This window comes from Pleurodeles waltl, chromosome 10 (assembly GCF_031143425.1).
Source record: "Pleurodeles waltl isolate 20211129_DDA chromosome 10, aPleWal1.hap1.20221129, whole genome shotgun sequence".
In the NCBI taxonomy this organism is placed as follows: Eukaryota; Metazoa; Chordata; class Amphibia; order Caudata; family Salamandridae; genus Pleurodeles; species Pleurodeles waltl.
Genome location: NC_090449.1, coordinates 22,527,687 through 22,548,797, shown reverse-complemented (window position 1 = coordinate 22,548,797; position 21,111 = coordinate 22,527,687). Strand labels below are relative to the sequence as shown.

Genomic DNA, 21,111 nt, shown 5'->3' with positions numbered 1-21,111 from the left:
AGGGCAGCAGGGGTAACTGGGGCAGGGCCTGAGGTGCCTGGGGTGAAGGAGATGCCCACCTTCCTGGGTGAGAGTGCACGGGGCGAAGGCTGAGGGGCTGCTGGGAGGGCGGAGCTGGTGCGCTGGGTGGCGGCTGTACCTGTTGTTGCGGTGGGCACGGATGTTGCCGCCACCACAAGGGAGCTCCCTTCCGAGGACGTGTCTGTGTCGCTGGTGTCACCACGTGTCCCCGCGGTGTAGCTCCCCTCGCCCTCCGTCTCACTGGTGAACTCCGAGTCGGTTGCATGGCCCTCCATGGCCATGTGAGATGCAGCTCCCTCGTGCTCCGATGCCACTTCTCCTCCGCCTGATGATGCTAATGCACTCATGAACAGGAAGACCACCAAAAAAAGGGGGGGGGGGAGAAATAAAGACATGTTGAGTGCATGCATTGGCGACACAGTTGGCGGAGAGGACAGACACAGAAGCCCCCTGCACTACGCCGCGCACTTGGGGTACACTACTCAATCCGTGGGACATGGCCTACAAGCCTATGGATGACAAATCCACACATAGGTGACAGAGGGCCATGATTAGCTGTACTAGGCAACCTACAGAGGTGGGTGGCGGGGGCACAGGGCCGTGCCTAACGGAGGGGCCTAGCCTACGGAAATCGCCCTGGCCTAGGGTTAGCCACAGCCCTCCTCCCCCACCCAGACACCTCCACTGCGCAGAAAGTCAGCAGAATGTATTTGTACTCACCCCCTTGTGTCTGCTGTGATGTCCTCACGCGCCCATCCAAATCGGGGTAGGCCACCGCCAGGATCCGGGACATCAGGGGGGTCAATTGACGAGTGCCACCCCTCCTATGTTGGGAGGCCATCCCCAGCAGAGCCTCCACGGTCTTCCTGCTCCTGCGGCGGATGTCCTCCCACCTCTTGCGGCAGTGGGTGCCCCGTCTGTTGTGGAGCCTCAGGGTCCGGACGTCCTTGGCGATGGCACGCCAAATGTCGATTTTCTGATGGGCGCTGACCTATGTGACATGTATAGGGGGAGAAAATTAAACAATCATTTTCTGCATGCTCGATGTGAGTGGCCCCCCATCCCCACCCTTGCCATGTGGCACATGCTCTCATCTGTCGTTTGATGCATGCCTCATTCGCTCCCCTCCCCACCATCGTTCATTCACCCCACTCAACCTAGGCATTGGCCACAAAGCATGGTCCCAGTGTACATACCTGTTGGTCTGGAGGACCGTAGAGTAGTGCAAACTGGGGGAGGACCCCATCCACAAGTTTCTCCAATTCTTCAGAAGTGAAGGCAGGGGCCCTTTCCCCAGTCGCAGCAGCCATTGTCTCTTCCAGACCAAGGTCACAGCAGCACTTGCAGTATAGGTCCTCTCCTGTGGATGATCAGGTATCGAGTGATTAAGCAGATAGAAAATGGCGGTCACGCCCGCGGCGGTGCATACCGCGGCGGTGCGTACCGCGACCGCCGGCGCACATCGTCATTGGCTCCTGAGACCCATAGGGTTCAATGTTAACCAATGCGGCTTTGCGACGCGGTCTTCGACCGTCTCCCGCCACGGTGTGCCACGCCAGCGCATTGACCTCACATCCCACTGTCGCACTTCACAGGTCAGGCAGCCGCCATTTCAAGGGCCCACATGGCTTAAAATCTACTGCGTCACACATACCTAGGCCTTGCATCAACACTCATACAAGCCATTCAATGCATTGAGAATCGTGTACTGTGCAAGCTGTGGGAACGTACCTGTGGGTTGATTGACTCTGTGCTCCATGTTGTCCTTCCTAGGCACCGTCCGCTAGGACTTGCGAGGAGATGGAGGAATCTTCCCGTGTACAGACCGCTGGTGGACCTGTCGACAATGGAAGAAAGACATGTCATACTGACATACAGGCTTGACAGAGCCACTATACAGGAACCGGGTGCCCAACTGGAGCCAGACCTGATGTCACCCATCCGCCAACCCACAGGGATTCCCCCTCTAGTGCAGGTTCTGTCAGTACTCCATTTCTTGGCAAGTGGGTCATTCCAAACTACAGTGGCCATTTCATCAGGGATGTCACAGCCTATGTTTTCCAAGGTGTTGTCCAGAGTGTTGTCTGCCCTGTTGAAATACATGCGGAGCTACATTGTTTTCCCTGAGGTGGGCGATTTGGCTACGGTGAAGGGTGATTTCTATGCGCTTGGACATATTCCCAAAATCATTGGTGCAATTGATGGGACACATGTTGCTTTGGTCCCCCCCAGCACGAGTGAACAGGTGTACAGGAACAGAAAAAGTTATCATTCCATGAATGTGCAGGTGGTCTGTTTGGCTGACCAGTACATCTCCCATGTAAATGCCAAGTTCCCTGGATCAGTGCATGACGCGTACATCATGCGAAATAGCAGCATCCCTTACCTGATGGAACTACTTCAGTGACACCGTGTGTGGCTAATTGGTGACTCTGGTTACCCTAACCTGTCATGGCTACTGACCCCAGTGAGGAATCCCAGGACAAGGGCAGAGGAACGGTACAATGAGGCCCATGGGCGTACTAGGAGGGTGATCGAGCGGACCTTCGGCCTCCTGAAGGCAAGGTTTAGGTGCCTCCATATGACAGGTGGATCCCTAATGTACTCACCAAAGAAGGTGTGCCATATCATCGTGGCCTGCTGTATGCTTCACAACCTGGCTTTGCGCCGCCAGGTGCCTTTCCTGCAGGAGGATGGTCCAGATGGTGGTGTTGTGGCAGCTGTGGAGCCTGCGGAGAGTGAAGAGGAGGAAGACGAAGAGGACGACACAGACAACAGGGACAGAGTAATACAGCAGTATTTTCAATAACATACAGGTAAGAATCAACACCGGAATTTACATTTACTTAAAGTCTCCTGCCTCTCTACTGTCTGAGTTTCCACCCAGTGTATGTTCACTGAGTTGTGTCTTTCCCTTCCAATTTCAGAGATGTGGGCCCCACTCCGTGACCTCTGCTTTGTTTCCCCATGGACTACAGCTGTGTGACAGTGGTATGTTGTCATCACAATGTTAATGGACATTTTGGCACGGTTCTGTGTAATACATTTGTTCAAAAATACAGGCAGACTCCAGATTATTTTTGTGCAATAAGTGTGTTTGTTAAAGTGCTCAAATTTGGGTAATGGTTGCAAATCGGTGATGGGTGATGGTGGAGGAATGTCCATGGCAGAGTCCAGATTTTGAGTCTCACAGGTGCATTGTCCATATGCCTGTGGAAAGTGGAGCAGGGGCAGTTTAAGTTTGGACAGGGTGACAATGTGGGACATTGGGATGACAATCAGGGGGTATCCTTTCCTGGCGGGGGTCTTGGCATCCTACTCTGTCTTCTTCCTAGATCTCAGGCACTGCTTGCGGGGTGGTTCTCCTTCTGCAGGGGGTGGGGTTCTGGTGGCCTGTTGTTCTTGTGTCGGGGCCTCCTGTCCACTAGCGCCGGCGGAGGTGGTAGCCTGTTCTTGGCCCATGCTAGTGACAGGGGCCCGTTGTGGTGCCACATGGTCCCGCAATGTGGTGACAATCAGATTGAGAGCCACAACGATGGTGCCCATTGCGGAACTGATATTTCTGAGTTCTTCCCTGAACCCCATATACTGTTCCTCCTGCAGTACCTGGATCTCCTGGAACCTGGCCAGGACCGTCGCCATCGTCTCCTGGGAGTGGTGGTATGCTCCCATGATGGAGGATAGGGGCTCGTGGAGAGTGGATTCCCTGGGCCTGTCCCCCCCCCTGTCGCACAGCAGCTCTCCCATTTCCCCTGTTTCCCTGGGCCTCTGTCCCCTGGACCGTGTGCCCACTACCACTGTCCCCAGGTCCCTGTTGTTGGGGTGGTGGGTTAACCTAGGTGCCCTGTAGTGGTGGACACACCGCTGATTGACGTGTCCTGGAGACAGAGGCATGGGCCCGCTGGGTGGGTGCTGTGCTGGTGTTCCCAGAGGGGGGTAGGTCTGCTGTGGCCTGTGGCTGTCTGAGGGGAACCGACTGCCCGAGGCCCCGATGGGCCGGGCTGGTCATCTGGGTCCAGGGAGACAGAGCTGCTGTCATCACTGTGGGCCTCTTCTGGGGGTGGAATGGACATTTCTGGACCCTCCTGGGCGGTGTCGTGGCGTTCGGGTCCTGCAGGGGTATAAGAGTATGGTTATTGCTTCTGTGTGTGCCATAGCGTGCAATGGGTGGGTGCCCGTGTACCCCAGTGCTGGCATACCCTTGTGGGGGCTGTTGTGACGGTGGTTTGGGGGGGGGGATGGGTATGTGCAGTGGGCATGCTTAGGTGAGGGGTGTCCATGGTTTGTGGTCGCATGCAGGGCTTGGTGTGGGGATGGGTGGGTTGTGATGGTGAGACATTAGCAAGGAGGATGTGTGATGGGGGTGGGGGGGAGGGTGGGGGTATGATTTGGCATGCCAGTGGGTGGGGGGGGATGAAGTAGTTGAGATTAAACTTACCAGAGTCCATTCCTCCGCCTACTCCTGCGAGGCCCTCAGGATGCAGGATCGCCAAGACCTGTTCCTCCCATGTTGTGAATTCTGGGGGTTGAGGTGGGGGTCCGCCGCCAGTCTTCTGCACCGCGATGTTGTGTCTGGATACCATGGAACGCACCTTCCCCCGTAGGTCGTTCCACCGCTTCCTGATGTCGTCCTGATTTCGTGGATGCTGTACCACAGCGTTGACCCTGTCCACTATTCTTTGCCATAGCTCCATCTTCCTGGCAATGGTGGTGTGCTGCACCTGTGCCCCGAAGAGCTGGGGCTCTACCCGAACTATTTCCTCCACCATGACCCTGAGTTCAGCGTCTGAAAACCTGGGGTGTCTTTGGGGTGCCATGGGGTGGTGTGGATGAGGTGTGGGGTGGCGTTTGTGGTGATGAGTGTGGTGGTGTGTGGTGTTTTGTGCGTGGATGTTGTGTGAGTGATGGTGTTATGTGCCTGTGAATGCTCTGTAGTAGCTGGTGGTGTCTCTCTCTGGCCTTAGTCAATAAATGGTGGTCGTAGGGGTTTGTGGGTGATGTGGGTGTGTGTTTTATATTGTGTTGGGTGTGTGGGAGTGGTGTTAGTATGTGTATCAGGTGTGTGTGTTTCAAAATGACCAATGTGGCTTTGTTTTGGAGCTGTGTGTGTATTTTGAGCGCCAATGGAATACCGCGGTTGAAAGACCGCCGCGTGGATTCGAGGGTCGGAATGGAATGGGCGTATTTCTGTTGGCGTGACGGTGGAGGTTTGGTCATCGCCAGTTTCTCGCTGGGCGTTGGTGTGGCGGACTTTTGTGGATGTCGGGTTTTTGGCGGTTTGCCTGTTGCGGGTCAGAATGACCGTGGCGGTTTCCCGTGGCCGCGGCGGTGTTATGGCGGTCTTCTGGACGGCGGTAAGCGCCTTTTACCGCCGAGGTCAGAATGACCCCCTGTGTGTCAATCTGCGCTGCTAAAATGATGCAATATTGATTGACAGGTTTCCTTTACCAAACCAGCAAGTGCTGTTGGCATTGGTGGCTGAAGCTAATGTATTCTGTACGATAAACTTAATGAGTTCTCACCATCAGGCGGAATTGGATGAGGACTTGAGACATTTTACAGATTTTATTTCACTGGAAGGAGTATTTCAATACAAACACATGCAGTTTGGATTGGCCAGGGCATCAGGCGCGTTCCAAAGACTTATGTGTGAAACACTCAAGAACGTGGATGGCGCATAGGTGTTCCAAGACAACATTTTGGTTTTTGGAGAAAACATGGAAGCACACAACGCAAATTTCAAAAGAGTTCTATCATTATCACAGGAATCAGGAGGTTAACGGTGAAACAAAAGAATTGTAAATTTGGGTAGGACGAAGTGGAGTATTTGGGGCATAAAATGCCCAGGTTGAGATTTATGTCTAAGGATGACCATGTAAAAGCTATTGTGGATGCACCTCCTCACCATCACACAATTGATAAGGACCGATAATATTGCTTTTTAGGACTAGCAGAGTTTTATGTCAGTTTCCACAAGAACTACTCTAGTAAACAGGAAGTGTTTTGAAGGTTGTTGAAGAAAAATGTAAAATATGCATCAGGTGTAAACAGGAAGAGTGTTTTAAGAAGTTTAAAATTGGAATGATAAGAGCACCATGCTTTAAACCGTATGTCCTTGAGTATTTTCTTTTCAGGTTCCGTAAGAGAGTACGTTCTACCAAAAGGGACAACTGCTCCAAGTTCCAGGAGAATGGTACAATCGTAGTCTCTATGTGGAGGTAGTACTGGTTTTGTGGGTTTTTGGAAGACATCTATCTAATACAGATAATGGCCAGGTACCCCTTGAATAGAGTTTATGGAACACCCTAATTCAGGTTCTGTGGATAACATCTTCTTTGGGTACCAATAGGTTTCAGAGACATAACAATGGTCTTGACAGAATTTGGAAGACAGAGAAATAGTTCTGGTTTCCCAATTGATATAAGGATTGTGCCATGTAAACCAGGGTATTCCTAAAATTATAATATGATTAGGAGAGGAGATTAAATCAAAAGAGACATGTTCCTGATGCTTTGTAGTGTAGACATAGGGTAGGTAGGAGTAGTACTGATGACAGGACCGGATGCTAATAAGGATCCATATACAGTATGAACCTGTTCTGGAATGTCCTTTGTTAGTCGTGGAATTTTTTGTTTCTTGGCCCAAGTCTCATCCAGATAAATTCCACTGGCTCCATAGTCTAATAATGCAAAAGCTCTTTCTTCCCGACCTTCAGGTAACTGCAGGGTAACAGGTAACAAAAACAGGGCAGCTGCATCTTCTTTAGAAGAACAGATTGAAGAGGACGGGAATTGGCGTTTCCCGAGGACTTCACAGGACGGAATAGGCAAACATGAAGCAAGTGGCAGGCAGCTCCACAGTACAGGCATAATCATTTTCTCCATCTATTTTCACGCTCACTAGCAGTGAGAGGGCCACGAGCGGTGTCTATTTGCATTGGTTTCCCTACTGTTGCTTCTCTTAATTCAGATCGGGACTCTTTTGAACAATGGACGATTGTACGTGGGTTTCCTGCATGAGTTTTCCTCTTTTCTAGACGGTGTTCCTGTAGACAATACTCTATGGAGAGCGCTAAATCCATCAATCCTGGTAAATCTTCCACTCTAACTGAATGTACTAGTTCGTCTTTTATTTCCTCTCGTAGACCTCTACGAAACAGAGTCACCAGAGTACGTTCTACCCTTGTCGTCTCTGCTGCCAGTTGTCAAAAGTGCGTTATATATTGGAGAACATCTTGGGTACCTTGCTGAATATCCCATAAAGCTTCCTCCGCTGACACCTCCAATCCCGGGCGTTCAAACGTTTATTTAAATGCAGTGACAAAAGCTGAATAGTCAGACAGCACAAGGTCATTGGAGGCTACTAATGGAGTCGCCCAGGCCAAGGCAGGACCAGACAAGGCACTGATGAGTTAACCCACTTTTGTTTTTTTTTGTGCAAATTGCGTTGGTCGAAAGGCAAAATAGACTTTCAGAGCATCGAGGAATTCCCGTAGCTTATTTGGATCTCCTGAAAAACGTGGCATTGTAGCAGAGACAGTGGAAACAACTGTGGTTCGAGATCCCAGGGCTTGTCGTACAGCCACATTTTCATTTCGTAGGTGTTGCAGTTCCATCGGCTTGCTGTTGAATGGTTAAGAGTAGCGACTGATTGGATTCTGCAGCAGCCGTTGAGATATTCTTCATACTGCTCGAGGAAGTCTGGTTCGTTTGGCACTGCAGTCTGTCCCGGGCTACTCGTCGTTTATGTCTCTGGCCCACTGGAACTGCAGAGTGGTCTTGATTCTTGTAAGTTCTGCCTTGACCAAGGTAAGGGTGACCCTTTCTGGTAGCCACAGTGCTGCTGATGAAGGAACGCCAAAAGGCAGTTGGTGCCCTCCAGAAGGTGTCCCAGAGGAAAGGACTCCAAAGGAAAAAACCTCTATAGCAGGAACTCCTTGGAACAGAAAAGAAGCAAAAAGGTAATTCTTTCAACAAGAAAACAATACTGGAAGAAACTGGAACAAGCGAGGGAAAAAACAACAGGAGCGAAGATCACCACCAAAGGAAGTGTTGCAGCGCAAGGAGAATAAGAATCACACACGTTATATACCCTAAAACAAGAAATGACCAACAGGAAGAAGAAAGACACCATATTGGATTTGGAAAGAATCATAGGAGAATATAGAGAAAAGGCACCATTTTGAAAAAAGGTCCTAAGGCATGCAGGGAAAAAGAAATGCATGCTAGGGGAAAGAAGAACATGGCTGCTAAGTGTAAAAATAAGGAAAATAGGAAAAGGAAAAAGAAGAGAAAAAAGAAGAAAGGAACAGGCTGCACCAGGTAACTGAAGGGTAGGGGGCAGTGTGCTCATGCCTAATATCGAGGGCGCGCTGCGCCCAAAACTCGCCGAGACCCCGTGCCCACTTTGGGGCCTCGTGCGAGGAAATAGAGAACAGAAGGGGCGCGGCATGCCTGGAAGCCAGGACCTGCGGCCGCGCCCCAAGCCGAACACTCAGCTCACGCCACGGTCTGCCGCGGTGTGACACTCCGGGCTTCTACCGGCGAGTAAATGCCCAAGCACTCCATTGTCTCCAATGGAGCTCCCAACATTCCAAAATTCTAATAGGTGTTAGTTCTGCTTGACTATTTTTTAGATGGGCAGACGTGCATGGGGTGAATAGTATAACTTTGGACATGAATTCTTGGAATATATTTTTTGTGAGAGCGCATACCTGAAGAAGTGATAACTGATAATAGTGTTCAGTTTACATCTGGAAAAACGCAGCTGTTTTTGTCATCTAGTGAGGTGAGATCAAACACACACGGCTGACTTTATATCATCCAGAGACAAACGGTCAAGTGGAGAGTTATAACTGAGTCATGAAAGAAGTGATTCAGCTTGCTATTAAATCAGGATTGTCTTGGCGGAAAATGTTAGAGGCCATAATGGTATCCGACAGAGGTACAGCAGGTGCCATGACAGCCATATTACCCAATGAGTTGTTGAGGGGACGGAAACCAGCAACAAAGTTTGTTCCATGATGGTTGAGTGGTCATCAACACATCTGATCCAATTTTGGTCATCAACACATCAGATCCAGTTTTGGTCATCAACACATCTGATCAAATTTAGGAGAAGATATGGAATTAAGAGAATGAGTAAAGAAGTATATGGGAAAGCTGAAGCGCCAAATTAAAGTGTCTTAGGTTGTGAAAGTGTTGGTTCTCCTTGAGTTGAGGTAGGTAGTTTAGTCAGTATCTGGAAGGCAGGGTTGACGCCCATGGGCCATTCAGTGTGGTCTGAGCCACAGAAAGCTACTGAAGTTATGAGAACTGCTGTGAGGCTCCAGGGTGGAAGAGTGTGGAACTTAGATGTCTATGCAGGGGTATCAGGGAAGAGAACATCTTGGATGTTGATGACGAAGACAGTGGATTGGATTTGAAGACAGAGGCATTGACTAACGGGGTAGTGGAGTAGGTATTGAGTCCTGTCAGGATACAGTGAATGGTGGAAATGTTAAAAGTTTGCAGAGAATTCCTACCTGATACCTGATTGTGTGTTAGATTACCATGTGTGTGAGCTGTCACTTTTTCACAGATTGTATATTGCTGCATGGTGTTGTCATAGGAGGGTAATGTGTGGAATGGAGTTTGGAAAGGGAATGTTTGCTGTTGTAGTTGTGGTTGGTGGAACTTGGGAATGTTGTTACAAGTTTGTTTTTAAAACCCGCACCCACTCTATCAGTGGCATGCTTCAACTATTCATTTTACAAGTACCTTTCACCTGGATGAGGTGTAGTAAAGATGTACTGCAAGATGTCCCAGCACACAAAGATGCTCGGCTCACATTTGAGGTTGATTTGTTTCCCTCTGGATGTTTGGTTTTACAGTTTATTTACTACTTTGTGTCTTCCTGCTCTGCCAACCCTGTTTAGCTAAGGACATAAGAAAATCAGATTGTGGAATCAAGTCTGCCAGGTTTAAACGTGAAAATCAGGCAAAGTGTGTGTGAAACGCTCAGATTGATACTTGTGCCCAATACAAAATGTTCATTTTTATTTTATGTGTTGGTTGTATGAATGAAAGAAATAAATGCATATTTTTTCAAAAATAATTTTTCCTGACTCAAAAGCAATTAGATCGAGAAGCTTTATGTGATTAACAGAAAAAAGCTAATTGCAGGGCGTTGCAAGAGGGAATGCAGCAAACTATAAAGTACGACAACATGCTACCTTAATGATGATAGGTGGGTTGCTAATTGTAACCATGTTCGACTTCTGTTTTTTGCATTTTTCATCTCTTTCTAAAAGGTGAAAGTCAAAGTTTAGCATTAATTCTTTAGGCATCAGCAAGTCTTTTGAAATATACTGCAGCTTAACCTGAGTGTGATTCCCTTTGCCTTTAGTCTGTATAGGCCAGAATGGCATCTACGTGTGTTAGCTGATTAATGTGTGTGCCCTCTGATCACACTCATTTGTGACACAGTAGAACATATTGCCATAGCCCTCTGTACCTAAAGAGGAAGGTGGAAGCCTGAGCACATTTCTGGGCCCGGTGTGACTGCTCTTGCTGCACTAATGATAGCCATGCCAGAGTGAGTGCAATGATTCGAACACAGGAACCTTGTAGTAGCAAACTTGATCACAGTATGGCTGCAGTTTGTGTGCTGAAACTTGTAGGTGAGTTGGTTGTCAGAGCGGAGAACCTGAACAACAGTAGACCAGGAAATGAAGAGAAAGAGGTTAGCAAATCGAAGAATGCTCCATGCTACAGGTGTGTGCCCAGATTACACCTGGGCAGTGCTGCAAACTACCTGGCGATGAGTAAGAGATGAGCTATTGGGTGATAAGTTGCGTTCTACAAATCCAACTAACAACAAAGTTAGGACATTTTCTGAATGTTTTGTAAGTACAAGGAAAACCATGGAAGTTACATTGAGGGAAACTCAAATGTTTCCACCCTTCTAGTTCAAAATAATTCTAAACAAAATAAACATTGTAAACATTTGACTAATGGTATTTTGACTGTTTCAGATGGTAGTGCAAGTGGTAGGCTTTTTTGGAAAGTATTGGCCCATGGCAGATCCAGGTTCACCCATTATGCTTTTAGCAGACCAAGCACTAATTAATCTGTGGCAGAATACGGAGTTAAAGCCTGCTGACCTTAATACCAGGGCTCTTGGTGATTTTTCCATTCAAATATCACTTTTTATGAGGACGTGTTGAGGGTTATCTGTAGCTGTACTAGGATGAAATTTATGTAGCTGCCAAGGATAAGGTCTTGTTTGTTTGGATGGGTCAAGGAAGATTGGGTGTGGTATTGAGACCAGGTATGAAACAACCTATCTTTTGGACCCTGCATGGAAGGTTGAAGTGTTATTAGTTGAGTAGTGTTCTGGTGAGGATGAGAGCATGAAATCTTTATTTAATGAGTTTAAGAACATTAGTTGTGTTAAAGGCTTCAAATGTAATTATTTTAAAAATGCAATACAATAGCACGCAAGATCATGGTTGAGCCTTTAAGTGTGCTTGATAATTTGAGACTGTTATTGGATAATTTGAGAAAGGATGGTATCATACAGCCATTGTGCAAAGTAATATGTAGTATTGTAATTGCATGAAAGAAATCTTGGAAGATAAGACTGTCTGTAGATTTAGGGACCCTTAAATAAAAACATTGTGTTGTAGCCTGTCATCCTCTATTCAAACTACAGGTGCTGCTTGCACAATTAGGTAATGCTAGAGTTTTCAGTACCTTCTATCTCAATACAACCTCCTATCAGGTGCAGCTAACGGAGAAATCGCAAGACGTAACAACATTAAAAACTAGTTTGGATCTTTCAATAACTTAAGGCTGCCACAAGTGTATCTCACAATTATTGGACATGCTGTTCAGGGATGTGAGTGGCATCTTACATTTGAGGATGACATTCTAATATTTGTCATAGATAAAGATCAACGTAATACAATTTTATGTAAAGTTTTGAGTATTACAGGTAAGAGAATAGTGCCAAAGGAGGATTTTATTCAGGCTTTTCAAAAACTCACCTAGGTCTGTAGACAAGCACTCATTGCACTCTTTCTTAGGTTTGAGAGAGTACTATGCTCATTTTGCTTGCTGTTTTGCAGTTATATCAAATCCACTTAAAAACGTTAAAGTATGAATCAAACGTTCACATGGACCACTGAGCAAGAAAAGTCTTTTATGAAGTGAAAAATTTGACTGTGAACATGCAAGCCTGGACGGGTCTGGTCAAATGTGTAATGGTACTGTAGAGGAGAGTACAGTAGGGATGGGTGCAATTTTATGTTAAATGGTTAATTATTCTGAATTTGCAATTCTTCCTACAACACTTAACAGAGCTTACATCAACTGTAGCATCATTAAGAGAGATGCTCTAGCTTGTGGTGGGCAGTGCCAAAGTTGGCAACGTATCTATGGACTGACACATTCAGACTATTCACTGATTATAAACCTTTTAGTTTAGCTTGTGAGGGAACTTGGTGAAGGCAACGCTTCATCTTGCCTAATCAAACATAAACTTCAGAATTTTGAAAATATGACCGGTAATATTGTGAAGGGCAGTTTGCTTAACTGTGCTCATGAAGGACACTTAGGCAGTCATTGTGGGTGGCCAGAATTAGACTGATTGGTTGAGGAGTATCCAACAAACCATGGGGCAAGATGGCCATGGATTTTCTTGCAGTATTTTGGGTGTTTGCCAGTATATCTGTGGTATGTGATTGTTCTCATTGATTATTTTTTCCAAATGGATATATTATATTTCTGCGAGTTAGATAAATATGGTGCTCACCATTATATTTTTGAAGAAAATATTTACCATGGAGAGGTTGGTCTAAATATTGGTCTTTAATGAAAACACACAGTTCATTTTCAGATAAAATGAAGAGTTTTTTTTTTTAATGAAGTTGAAGTAATGCTTTACACTGTTGCCCTGCACTTGCCTCAGTCAAATGGCCTTGTTGAACGTGCAAATTGATTTATCAAGGAGGTGGTGCAATCTTCCTTGGCTGCTGTCTTAGACATGTAGGAATTAATACATTGCAAGATTTGGGGGCTAAGTTAACACACCTCATTCCACCACTGGTGGTGGTCCTTTTCAGTTAAGAGGTCAAGTAGCATCTACTAAGGTCTTTCAGAGCAGATGTCCAGTTACAATAAGATGCCTGTGACTGTCAAAGAAACTAATAAGTATAATTTAACCAGGTATCAGCATACAATCTTATTTTGATAACTACCAAACAAAGTATACATTTGTGAATGTGGGTGGTTAGGCAATCATAAGGAAATTTTGTTTACTTTCCAAAGATGACTCCAAGTTTTAGGGTCCATGTAGGAAGTTGGCTCTGTATGCACTATTTCAAAGTAAGGAATAGTATGCACAGAGTCCAAGGGTTCCCCTTAGAGGTAAGATAGTGGCAAAAAGAGATAATACTAATGCTCTATTTTGTGGTAGTGTGGTCGAGCAGTAGGCTTATCAAAGGAGTAGTGCTAAGCATTTGTTGTACACACACAGGCAATAAATGAGGAACACACACTCAAAGACAATTCCAGGCCAATAGGTTTTTGTATAGAAAAATATATTTTCTTAGTTTATTTTACGAACCACAGGTTCAAGATTTACATGTAATACTTTAAATGAAAGGTATTGCAGGTAGGTACTTTAGGAACTTTGAATTAGCAAAATAGCATATACAGTTTTCACATAAATCACATATAGCTATTTTAAAACTAGACAGTGCAATTTTCAACAGTTCCTAGGGGGAGTAAGAGTTTGTTAGTTTTTGCAGGTACGTAAACCACCTACGGGGTTCAAGTTTGGGTCTAAGGTAGCCCACCGTTGGGGGTTCAGAGCAACCCCAAAGTTACCACACCAGCAGCTCAGGGCCGGTCAGGTGCAGAGGTCAAAGTGGTGCCCAAAACGAATAGGCTTCAATGGAGAAGGGGGTGCCCCGGTTCCAGTCTGCCAGCAGGTAAGTTTTTTCAATAGAAAGCAATGGGAGACCAAGGGGTCTCTTCACCGATGCAGGCAGGCGGGGGGGGGGGCTCCTCGGGGTAGCCACCACCTGGACAAGGGAGAGGGCCACCTGGGGGTCGCTCCTGCACTGGAGGTCGGATCCTTCAGGTCCTGGGGGCTGCGGGTGCAGTGTCCCTACCAGGCGTCGGGTTCTTAGAAGCAGGCAGTCGCGGTCAGGGGGAGCCTCGGGATTCCCTCTGCAGGCGTCGCTGTGGGGGCTCAAGGGGGGCAACTCTGGCTACTCACGGTCTCGCAGTCGCCGGGGAGTCCTCACTGAAGTGATTGTTCTCCACAAGTCGAGCCGGGGACGTCGGGTGCAGAGTGCCAAGTCTCACGCTTCCGGCGGGAAACGCGTGTTGTTTCAAAGTTGCTTCTTTGTTGCAAAGTTGCAGTCTTTGGTGAACAGAGCTGCTGTCCTCGGGAGTTCTTGGTCCTTCTAGATGCAGGGCAGTCCTCTGAGGCTTCAGAGGTCGCTGGTCCCTGTGGAAAGCGTCGCTGGAGCAGTGTCTTTAGAAGTGGGGAGACAGGCCGGTAGAGCTGGGGCCAAAGCAGTTGGTGTCTCCGTCTTCTCTGCAGGGTTTTTCAGCTTAGCAGTCCTCTTCTTCTTAAGTTGCAGGAATCTAGTTTCCTAGGTTCTGGGGAGCCCCTAAATACTGAATTTAGGGGTGTGTTTAGGTCTGGGAGGGCAGTAGCCAATGGCTACTGTCCTTGAGGGTGGCTACGCCCTTTATGTGCCTCCTCCCTGAGGCGAGGGGGGCACATCCCTATTCCTATTGGGGGAATCCTCCATCTGCAAGATGGAGGATTTCTAAAAGTCAGAGTCACCTCAGCTCAGGACACCTTAGGGGCTGTCCTGACTGGCCAGTGACTCCTCCTTGTTTTTCTCATTATCTCTCCTGGACTTGCCGCCAAAAGTGGGGGCTGTGTCCAGGGGGCGGGCATCTCCACTAGCTGGAGTGCCCTGGGGCATTGTAACGCGAAGCCTGAGCCTTTGAGGCTCACTGCTAGGTGTTACAGTTCCTGCAGGGGGGAGGTGTGAAGCACCTCCACCCAGAGCAGGCTTTTGTTTATGTCCTCAGAGAGCACAAAGACCCTCACCACATGGGGTCAGAAACTCGTCTCTCAGCAGCAAGCTGGCACAGACCAGTCAGTCCTGCACTGAACAATTGGGTAAAATACAGGGGGCATCTCTAAGATGCCCTCTGTGTGCATTTTTTAATAAAGCCAACACTGGCATCAGTGTGGGTTTATTATTCTGAGAAGTTTGATACTAAACTTCCCAGTATTCAGTGTAGCCATTATGGAGCTGTGGAGTTCGTTTTTGACAGACTCCCAGACCATATACTCTTATGGCTACCCTGCACTTACAGTGTCTAAGGTTTTGCTTAGACACTGTAGGGGCATAGTGCTCATGCACCTATGCCCTCATCTGTGGTATAGTGCACCCTGCCTTAGGGCTGTAAGGCCTGTTAGAGGGGTGACTTACCTATGCCATAGGCAGTGTGAGGTTGGCATGGCACCCTGAGGGGAGTGCCATGTCGACTTAGTAATTTTCTCCCCACCAGCACACACAAGCTGGCAAGCAGTGTGTCTGTGCTGAGTGAGGGGTCCCTAGGGTCGCATAAGACATGCTGCAGCCCTTAGAGACCTTCCCTGGCATCAGGGCTCTTGGTACCAGGGGTACCAGTTATAAGGGACTTACCTGGGTGCCAGGGTTGTGCCAATTGTGGAAACAATGGTACATTTTAGGTGAAAGAACACTGGTGCTGGGGCCTGGTTAGCAGGGTCCCAGCATACTTCTCAGTCAAATCAGTATCAGGCACAAAGTGACTGCACCAGGGAGCCATTTCTTTACACAAGCCCCCCCAGCCCACAGGCCAGGAGACTCAGTCAAAGCTGTGAGAGTCTTCCTAGTCTGTCAGGCGAGGAAGAGTAGAGGAAATAGGCTGGTTTGTTGCAGGGCCTACTCTGCCTTATATCCTCCTGTTCAGGTCATTCCCTCAGGGGAACTGACCCACTTCCACTGTGATAGGACCTAGTCTGAATTGCCTCTTGTCTGTGTCTATAATGTCTCCACCCATTCTCTCTATTTTGGGGTTAAAGGTATCCACCTCTGCTAATCTTATTTTAGCCAGGGTCACCCCTAGTTTACCCAAAGAGGTTACCCAGAGCTGGAGTAACCCCACCATGACCAACAGGGTCAGGGGGCCTAACTTGCTATTTGGCATGGGGTCTGACCACCATGCCAAGGACAGTGCAGCCATAAAGGCTAACACCCAGCAGAGGCCACTGACAGCTGTCAGTGCCCAGAACCACACCTTTAGCTCTTCACCTGCAAGGGAAGAAGCTAAGTTACAGGCTTCTTTAGCTCAGGGTGCCTGTCTGCTGTGTAAGAGTGGGGGGTTACTACATCTTGTAGTAAACACCCTTCTTCCACTCTTTCTTCTGTTAACTGAGGAGCCACCCACTCAGGTTTAACAGTTGCCTGACTAGCCAGGACTTCTTGTGGGTCAGGTTGGACGTTACCAGTGCCACTTTTGGAGTTCTCCCCTACTGGAGCAGAATCTCCTTGGCTTGCTGGAACCTTGGCTAAAGGTTGTCCACCTTTCCTACTCTGTTTTCTTTTCTTTTTCTTCTGGGGCCTGCTTGCAGTTACTGCAGGGGCAGGACCTCCAGAATCCTTGGGAGAGGACTGGCACTGGACCAGTTCCTCTCTTGGGCTCTGACTAACCTCTGGGTAGTCATTTCCAAGGAGACTATCAAGGGGGAGGTCTGTACTGACTACCACCCTTCTCCAGCTAAAAGTCCCACCCACTTCTATGGGCACAAAAGCCACAGGCCTATCAGTGACCCTGTCTGGGCTAACTCTTACTCTGGCAGTCTCACCTGGGATGTACTGGTTTGAGAACACCAGCCTGTCATGCACAATAGTGTGACTGGCACAAGTGTCTCTCAGGGCAGTGGCTGGGATTCCATTCACCAGCAGGTGGTGGGAGTGTCTACTTCCCTCTGGAATCTCCAACTCACCTGTTGTGCCCTTTTTCCAGTTGAAGGCTATGAAGACCTCCTCATCTGAGGAGTCATCCCCAATGGCTACACTGGTTACCCCTGGGAGTTTGCTAGGGGGTTTGTTTTTGGGACAAGAAGTGTTCTTGGTGTGGTGCCCTGTCTGTATACAGTTTTGGCACCATGCCTTAGTGGCATCCCAGTTCTTACCCTGGTACCCACCTTGGTTTTGGGTTGTGTCTTGGGGCCCACCCACCTGGTCTGGTTTTTGGGGGCCTACAGAGGACTCTTTTTCTTTGTTTCTAGTGTCACCCACTTTCTCTTGGGGAGGCTTTGTAACCCCTTTCTTTTGGTCACCCCCAGTGGAGGTTTTGTTCCCCTAGTCTTGACCCAGTGGTCTGCCTTCTTTCCCAATTCTTGGGGAGAAATTGGACCTAGGTCTACCAGATACTGATGCAACTTTTCATTGAAGCAGTTACTTAAAATGTGTTCTTTCATAAACAAATTATAAAGCCCAACATAGTCATGCATTTCATTTCCAGTTACCCAACCATCCAGTGTTTTCACTGAGTAGTCAACAAAATCAACCCAGGTCTGGCTCGAGGATTTTTGAGCCCCCCTGAACCTAATCCTGTACTCCTCAGTGGAGAATCCAAAGCCCTCAATCAGGGTAGCCTTCATGAGGTCGTAGGATTCTCCATCTTTTCCAGAGAGTGTGAGGAGTCTATCCCTACACTTTCCAGTGAACATTTCCCAAAGGAGAGCACCCCAGTGAGATCTGTTTACTTTTCTGGTTGCACAAGCCCTCTCAAAAGCTGTGAACCATTTGGTGATGTCATCACCATCTTCATATTTAGTTACAATCCCTTTTGGGATTTTCAACATGTCAGGAGAATCTCTGACCCTATTTATGTTGCTGCCACCATGGATGGGACCAAAACCCATCTCTTGTCTTTCTCTTTCTATGGCTAGGAGCTGTCTCTCTAAAGCCAATCTTTTGGCCATCCTGGCTAGCAGGAGGTCATCTTCACTGAGGCTATCCTCAGTGATTACAGAGGTGCTGGCCCCTCCTGTGAGGGGAGCAGCATCTCTGATTATCACAGTTGGAGTCAGGGTTTGAGGGACCCTGTTCTCCCTAACTAGGACTGGAGGAGGGGAATTCTCCTCCAAGTCACTAGCTTCATCCTCTGTGAGGTCGTCCTCAGAGGGGTTGGCTTTGTCAAACTCTGCCAGCAGCTCCTGGAGCTGTGCTTTGGAAGGGCTTATGCCAACTGGTATTTTCTTTATTTTGCAGAGAGACCTTAGCTCCCTCATCTTAAGATGGAGGTAAGGTGTGAGGTTGAGTTCCATCACACTCTCTTCTGCATTAGACATTATGGGGGTCATTCCGACCCCGGCGGGCGGCGGGCGCCGACCGCCAGAAGACCGCACCGCGGTCAAATGACCGCGGCGGTCATTCTGACTTTCCCGCTGGGCGGGTGGGCGACCGCCAAAAGGCCGCCCGCCCGCCCAGCGGGAAAGCCCCAGCAACGATGAAGCCGGCTCCGAATGGAGCCGGCGGAGTTGCTGGTGTGCGACGGGTGCAGTGGCACCCGTCGCGATTTTCAGTGTCTGCTAGGCAGACACTGAAAATCATTATGGGACCCTGTTAGGGGGCCCCTGCACTGCCCATGCCTGCGCCATGGGCAGTGCAGGGGCCCCCAGGGGCCCCACGACACCCGTTCCCGCCATCCTGTTCCTGGCGGTTTTTACCGCCAGGACCAGGATGGCGGGAAGGGGGTCGGAATCCCCATGGCGGTGCTGCGAGCAGCGCCGCCATGGAGGATTCTTTGGGGCAGGGGTAAACCGGCGGGAAACCGCCGGTTGCTCTTTTCTGACCGCGGCTTTACCGCCGCGGTCAGAATTGCCCATGAAGCACCGCCAGCCTGTTGGCGGTGCTTCCGCGGCACTCTGCCCTGGCGGCTTTCGACCGCCAGGGTCAGAATGACCGCCTATGTTTCTAAAAGTTGGAATACTTTTTAAGAATCTAAAACTATCTCTAAAACTTAATTCAAACTTTCACAAAACCTTTAAACTAAAAGAAATGCTAACAGGGACTAACACAAGGCCCTAGCAGGACTTTTGAAAATTTTGAAAAATAGCTCAAATTTCAAAAATCAGTTTCTAATGACAATTTTTGGAATTTAGTCGTGTGATCAGGTATTGGCTGAGTAGTCCAGCAAATGCAAAGTCTTGTACCCCACCGCTGATCCACCAATGTAGGAAGTTGGCTCTGTATGCACTATTTCAAAGTAAGGAATGGTATGCACAGAGTCCAAGGGTTCCCCTTAGAGGTAAGATAGTGGCAAAAAGAGATAATACTAATGCTCTATTTTGTGGTAGTGTATCGAGCAGTAGGCTTATCAAAGGAGTAGTGCTAAGCATTTGTTGTACACACACAGGCAATAAATGAGGAACACACACTCAAAGACAATTCCAGGCCAATAGGTTTTTGTATAGAAAAATATCTTTTCCTAGTTTATTTCACGAACCACAGGTTCAAGATTTACATGTAATACTTTAAATGAAAGGTATTGCAGGTAGGTACTTTAGGAACTTTGAATTAGCAAAATAGCATATACAGTTTTCACATAAATCACATATAGCTATTTTAAAACTAGACACAGTGCAATTTTCAACAGTTCCTAGGGGGAGTAAGAGTTTGTTAGTTTTTGCAGGTAAGTAAACCACCTACGGGGTTCAAGTTTGGGTCCAAGGTAGCCCACCGTTGGGGGTTCAGAGCAACCCCAAAGTTACCACACCAGCAGCTCAGGGCCGGTCAGGTGCAGAGGTCAAAGTGGTGCCCAAAACGCATAGGCTTCAAAGGAGAAGGGGGTGCCCCGGTTCCAGTCTGCCAGCAGGTAAGTACCCGCGTCTTCGGAGGGCAGACCAGAGGGGTTTTGTAGGGCACCGGGAGGGACACAAGTCCACACAGAAAGTACACCCTCAGCGGCACGGGGGCGGCCGGGTGCAGTGTGCAAACAAGCATCGGGTTTTCAATAGAAAGCAATGGGAGACCAAGGGGTCTCTTCAGCGATGCAGGCAGGCGGGGGGGGGGTGCTCCTCGGGGTAGCCACCACCTGGGCAAGGGAGAGGGCCACCTGGGGGTCGCTCCTGCACTGGAGGTCGGATCCTTCAGGTCCTGGGGGCTGCGGGTGCAGTGTCCCTACCAGGCGTCGGGTTCTTAGATGCAGGCATTCGCGGTCAAGGGGGAGCCTCGGGATTCCCTCTGCAGGCGTCGCTGTGGGGGCTCAGGGGGGGCAACTCTGGCTACTCACGGTCTCGCAGTCACCTGGGAGTCCTCCCTGAAGTGATTGTTCTCCACAAGTCGAGCCGGGGACGTCGGGTGCAGAGTGCCAAGTCTCACGCTTCCAGCGGGAAACGCGTGTTGTTTCAAAGTTGCTTCTTTGTTGCAAAGTTGCAGTCTTTGGTGAACAGAGCCGCTGTCCTTCTAGATGCAGGGCAGCCCTCTGAGGCTTCAGAGGTCGCTGGTCCCTGTGGAAAGCGTCGCTGGAGCAGTGTCTTTAGAAGTGGGGAGACAGGCCGGTAGAGCTGGGGCCAAAGCAGTTGGTGTCTCCGTCTTCTCTGCAGGGTTTTTCAGCTTAGCAGTCCTCTTCTTCTTAGGTTGCAGGAATCTAGTTTCCTAGGTTCTGGGGAGCCCCTAAATACTGAATTTAGGGGTGTGTTTAGGTCTGGGAGGGCAGTAGCCAATGGCTACTGTCCTTGAGGGTGGCTACGCCCTTTTTGTGCCTCCTCCCTGAGGGGAGGGGGCACATCCCTATTCCTATTGGGGGAATCCTCCATCTGCAAGATGGAGGATTTCTAAAAGTCAGAGTCACCTCAGCTCAGGACACCTTAGGGGCTGTCCTGACTGGCCAGTGACTCCTCCTTGTTTTTCTAATTATCTCTCCTGGACTTGCCACCAAAAGTGGGGGCTGTGTCCAGGGGGCGGGCATCTCCACTAGCTGGAGTGCCCTGGGGCATTGTAACACGAAGCCTGAGCCTTTGAGGCTCACTGCTAGGTGT

At 48.7% G+C, this 21,111-nt stretch overlaps 1 protein-coding gene across 1 annotated transcript in view; it reads left to right on the top strand.

Annotated features, from left to right (window-relative positions):
- The window catches only part of LOC138262290 (fap1 adhesin-like), a 55,141-nt gene that overhangs the window by 2,592 nt on the left and 31,438 nt on the right, over positions 1 to 21,111 (top strand). Inside the window, exons 2-3 of the mRNA XM_069212189.1 lie at positions 6,156 to 6,214; positions 7,166 to 7,231. Coding sequence (XP_069068290.1) covers positions 6,156 to 6,214; positions 7,166 to 7,231 — 125 coding nt within the window. The remainder of the gene's footprint in view (positions 1 to 6,155; positions 6,215 to 7,165; positions 7,232 to 21,111) is intronic.